The 3,992-nt window shown below is 51.7% G+C and overlaps 1 protein-coding gene across 1 annotated transcript in view; it reads left to right on the top strand.

The window, feature by feature from the left end:
- Positions 1-1,236: 1,236 nt before the first annotated feature.
- Positions 1,237-3,992, top strand: part of VOLCADRAFT_98729 (uncharacterized protein) — a gene marked incomplete at both ends in the record, with an annotated part of 7,331 nt that continues 4,575 nt past the window's right edge. The window contains 4 exons of the mRNA XM_002957602.1: positions 1,237-1,380; positions 2,992-3,047; positions 3,343-3,446; positions 3,508-3,534. Of these exons, the coding sequence (XP_002957648.1) occupies positions 1,237-1,380; positions 2,992-3,047; positions 3,343-3,446; positions 3,508-3,534 (331 nt within the window). The remainder of the gene's footprint in view (positions 1,381-2,991; positions 3,048-3,342; positions 3,447-3,507; positions 3,535-3,992) is intronic.

Here is a 3,992-nt window from a genome sequence, read left to right as displayed (position 1 = left end):
GGTAATATGGTATTCTGTGTGATGGTGTCCGGAAAGCGGAGGGCCAGGCAACGTGTTGGAAGCGCTGCTGGCTGTTCGGTGGTTCAGCATGCAGCAGCCTACTACTTCACAAACGCCGCCGGCCGCGTGTAACTGGACGCACGCATAAAGCATGAAAGCGAAAGGAAGAGATGCGATGAGATATTTAGAGCTCCAAGTGTTGGTTAGGTAGGTTTGTAAACGCTGTCTGGAGTCTGTGGAGTGAAATGCAAATGACCCTTGGTTCCGTGACATGGACATACGGCTACAACCCAGTTACCAAAATAATTCTCAAACGGGTAACAAAATTTCAGTTAACAGAAGCAACAGATAATACCGAAAATAGCTGAAACACAACTTTACTTCACGTGAAACAACGGTGCTCGCACGCACCGAGACGCTCTCGGCTTCAAATTTCACATTGCAGAGCTGGCCACGATCCCTCCTCAATCATTCGAGCACTTTCGCTGTGTGAATTCATTCTCAGGAAAGATTTGTTGTTTGGGCCAAAGACCTTCCCTCTTCGTGTCAGCAATGTTGATGGTGCAAAGCATAATTGAAAAACGTATGCTTTGTCGCGCAGTTACGCTATGATGGCAACTTCCATAGATTACGGTTGACCAAAGAGCTCTACCGGCCAAAGAGCTCTACTGTCTCCGCATCCGGTTCACTGCGATGTAAACCAACCAAGTTTGCGACGCTCTGCACTGCCGCATCATGGGGGTACGGCAGCCTGTGGAACGAGCCGTGTTACAGGTACATGAGTAGACGCTCATGTACCTGTGTGTGTGTGTGTGTGCTTGGGGGGGAGAAGGGGCGAAGGGTGGCTGTGAACAAGGTGGGTGGATGCGTTGGGAAGAGAGAGGGTGCTTGTGTGTGCGTGCGTGTGTCTGTGTGTGTGTAAGGTGGGGAGGACAGGATAACTCAAGGAGAAGGGGCCTCTTGTGATGAAAGCATGAATGACTTGCGCACCCTAATCGGGACGTGTGCTAGGGAGATGTTCGGCGTCGCATGGGGAAAGGTGAATTTTGTGAAGCGTGACTGGTGGAACGAGGACTGTGCCGCTGTGCGGAATGATATGATGAGTTTCCGTAAGGAGCCAGAGACCCCGTCTCGGGCAAGCTGCCGGACATTCATAGGGCTACCTGGAAGGCCAAGCATCGTGTCTTTAAGAAGGCTACTAGGAAGGCAGCTATTCAGGAGACCGAATTGGAAAATATGCGGAGGGCGATTAAGGCCACGTTGTCCAACCCACGCGGCTTGTGGACATGGCTGCGTGGGGGAAAACCGCCTGATTGCTGGATCTCAGATATTAATGCTTTTACCGAGCATTTTTCCAAGGTGCTTAAGGGTGCGGGAAGCGTGAGGCAAGGCTGCAAACGAGGGTATACAGAATAAATGGCAGGATGAGGACCGGGTGATGCACCGACGGGAATTAGCTGCTTGGCTTAACAAGGATTTTACGGAGGGCGAAATTGTTAGCGGTCTCAACGCTATGCGCAACATAGCCTGTCCGTGGGCCTGGAGGGAACCCCGGCCGAGTATTATAGGTACGCTATCAGGGAGAGTGAAGGGCAGCGGCCCGTGTTTGTGTTGGCGCCTTACTTAACGGTGCTATGCAACCGCATATATGGAGCTGAATATCCGCGAGCTGATTATTCACGACTTATTCACGACTAGCACCCTTTTCCCCGTATACAAAAAGGGGGACGCGTCCTGCTGCGACAGTTATCGGGGCATTGCGGTTGGGGGCCCACTATGCAAACATTACGCAATATCATCGGGAGGCGACTTATCAATTACTGTGAGGGCAACAGGCTACGCACCGGTAGCCAGGCTGGGTTTGGGCATGGTTATGGCACCGAGCACCACTTGTGTACCCGCATCAATACTCGCACGCAAGTGCGGGTTCCGCACGCAAGTGTGGAACTTGTAACTTGTTAGGGTTGAAAATCCTTCCGATGGTTCAAGGTAAAAGTGCCCCTAGTGGCAACAAGTGATAGGGAACGGAAATGTGGCGGGAAGGGGCTAACAGGCGAGGGTGAACGGGAGGGATATAGGGTGATAGGGAGCTGGGCGGCGCACGATCTCGCTGCTCACAGCAGTGCTGGGTGACAATGATGGTGCATCGATGGATGACCTCGAAAGAAGAAGCTACGGATGGCTTAGCCCTGTCAAAGGAAAGCCCCCCATGATAGTTCCATGGCGCCCTTGTTCGGGCCGCAGTTCCTTTTGTAAGCAAACGTGACTTAAAGCACCTTAGATACTCAAGAAGAACTTCAAGCACCATAACGCTGTATCAATAGCTCTTGGCACTTCCGCCATGGGCAGATTACGCCAATCGCCCGCTATGCCACATAAGCAAAAATGAAGCAACGGCCTTCATGATGACTTGACCTGTTGTTTGCAAGGGCTTGCACTTAGGGATCTTGCTTCCGGGAGGACGTAACCAGGTGCAGAGGAACGGAGGTGAACGTGATAATGCAGTGACATACAGCTATAATATAAAAGTTTAATAGGCTAACTGTCGACAAAGTGAGTTCGCCGAACTGCACCTTTCCAACACACTTGGATTTGCAGCTGTTGCGCAGCTTTACCGGACGCCGTACAATTTTGCTGGCCTCTGACAAAAGGCACCTCCCATAGCACTTCCAGCTCCATTAGCAAATGTGCACAACGTCCGATATTTGATCACAGGCTTTCACCCAACATTTGAGCCCTTTTTTTCGGCCTGTTCCAGAAAAAAAGCGTCCGTAAAAGCTGCAAGCTTCCTACATATGACCAGCAAATGAGGAAGCCTGAACAGCTGCGCGGCGCCCTGAGAAGCTGCTGTGGACCCTGCAAACGTTTGCAAGGTACTGTTCGTTGCAAAACCTTCATGCTGTAGCCGCCGCACTTCAGTTCCATTGCTCTAATTTATTACGCGGTTATCTCAAGCATTTATTTATTGAACCCCTGCTGACGTTGCTTCAGGCACAGCGTCGCCGCTTCACGGACATCGACTTGCCTGACTCATTTGTGAGGGCAAGGTGCGACTTGCGGCAACTCATTTTTTTGAGGTGAGATGCTTGCTTCTCGAGCTTGTGTATGGATCTTTGAAACATAAGGGGCTTTGTCGACGGGCTTTCGACGGGCATGTGTTTGTGCAGCGCTCTGCTGCAAGAATATGGGCGTATGCGGCGTTTGAGCGTAATTCCGACAGTTGTGCTTTAGCTGTGTAAGGAGCCTACGAAGGCTGAAAGCTTGGCGGTCTGGCAGGAAAGTACACGTCGTTAGGCGAGACATGACCACTTCGTCCGATGTCCGTGACCTTCCTCGCGACAGAGACGACTGCTCATTGGAGTTGCCCAAGACCTTCAAGATCGACCGCATTCCACCTGGCAACGAGAATCTCTGCGTACACCACATTTCAACTCTCCAAGACCCCAGTGCGATGTTGCGTCGGCGTGAAGCAAGGGCCCCCATTGTCAACGCTTCTAATCAACGCAGTCAAGCTCACATCGTCTTCCGCTGCTGGTGAGTGACGCCGGATGCACGGTCGTCCGTACATGTCGTAGGTTAGTTAGAACGCGCCTAGATTTCCGGTCGTGAGGCCGTTACACGTCGTATCAAGGTCGGCCATCGTTCTTGGATTCTATGGGTGAAGGCGCGTTGCACATGGATAGACGAGTTGGTGACGGAGGGGGATTTCGGTATGAAATTGTTGTACCTTGGTAAGGTGCGGCGTGTAGGGAGTACGGCATGAAGGTCTTTCCCCGTATGTTCACTGCGTGGGTGCCACTTTGTGTCCGTTCGTGATGTAGTGTTGTCGTACATACGTTCGGAGCAAAGTTTCTTGCTGTGGGTGTTTCGTGGCGCGGTGTTTTTCTCCTGTTGTGCCGGCAAGCAGCAACAGCAACAGCGACAGCAAAAGCACAAAGGCAGCAAACTGCAAAGATAAGGTCAGCAAACACAGATAGAAGCTGCAAAGCCGG

Source organism: Volvox carteri (assembly GCF_000143455.1).
Source record: "Volvox carteri f. nagariensis unplaced genomic scaffold VOLCAscaffold_76, whole genome shotgun sequence".
In the NCBI taxonomy this organism is placed as follows: domain Eukaryota; kingdom Viridiplantae; phylum Chlorophyta; class Chlorophyceae; order Chlamydomonadales; family Volvocaceae; genus Volvox; species Volvox carteri.
The sequence above is the reverse complement of the archived record's forward strand: the minus strand, read 5'-3'. Positions and strand labels throughout refer to the sequence as shown.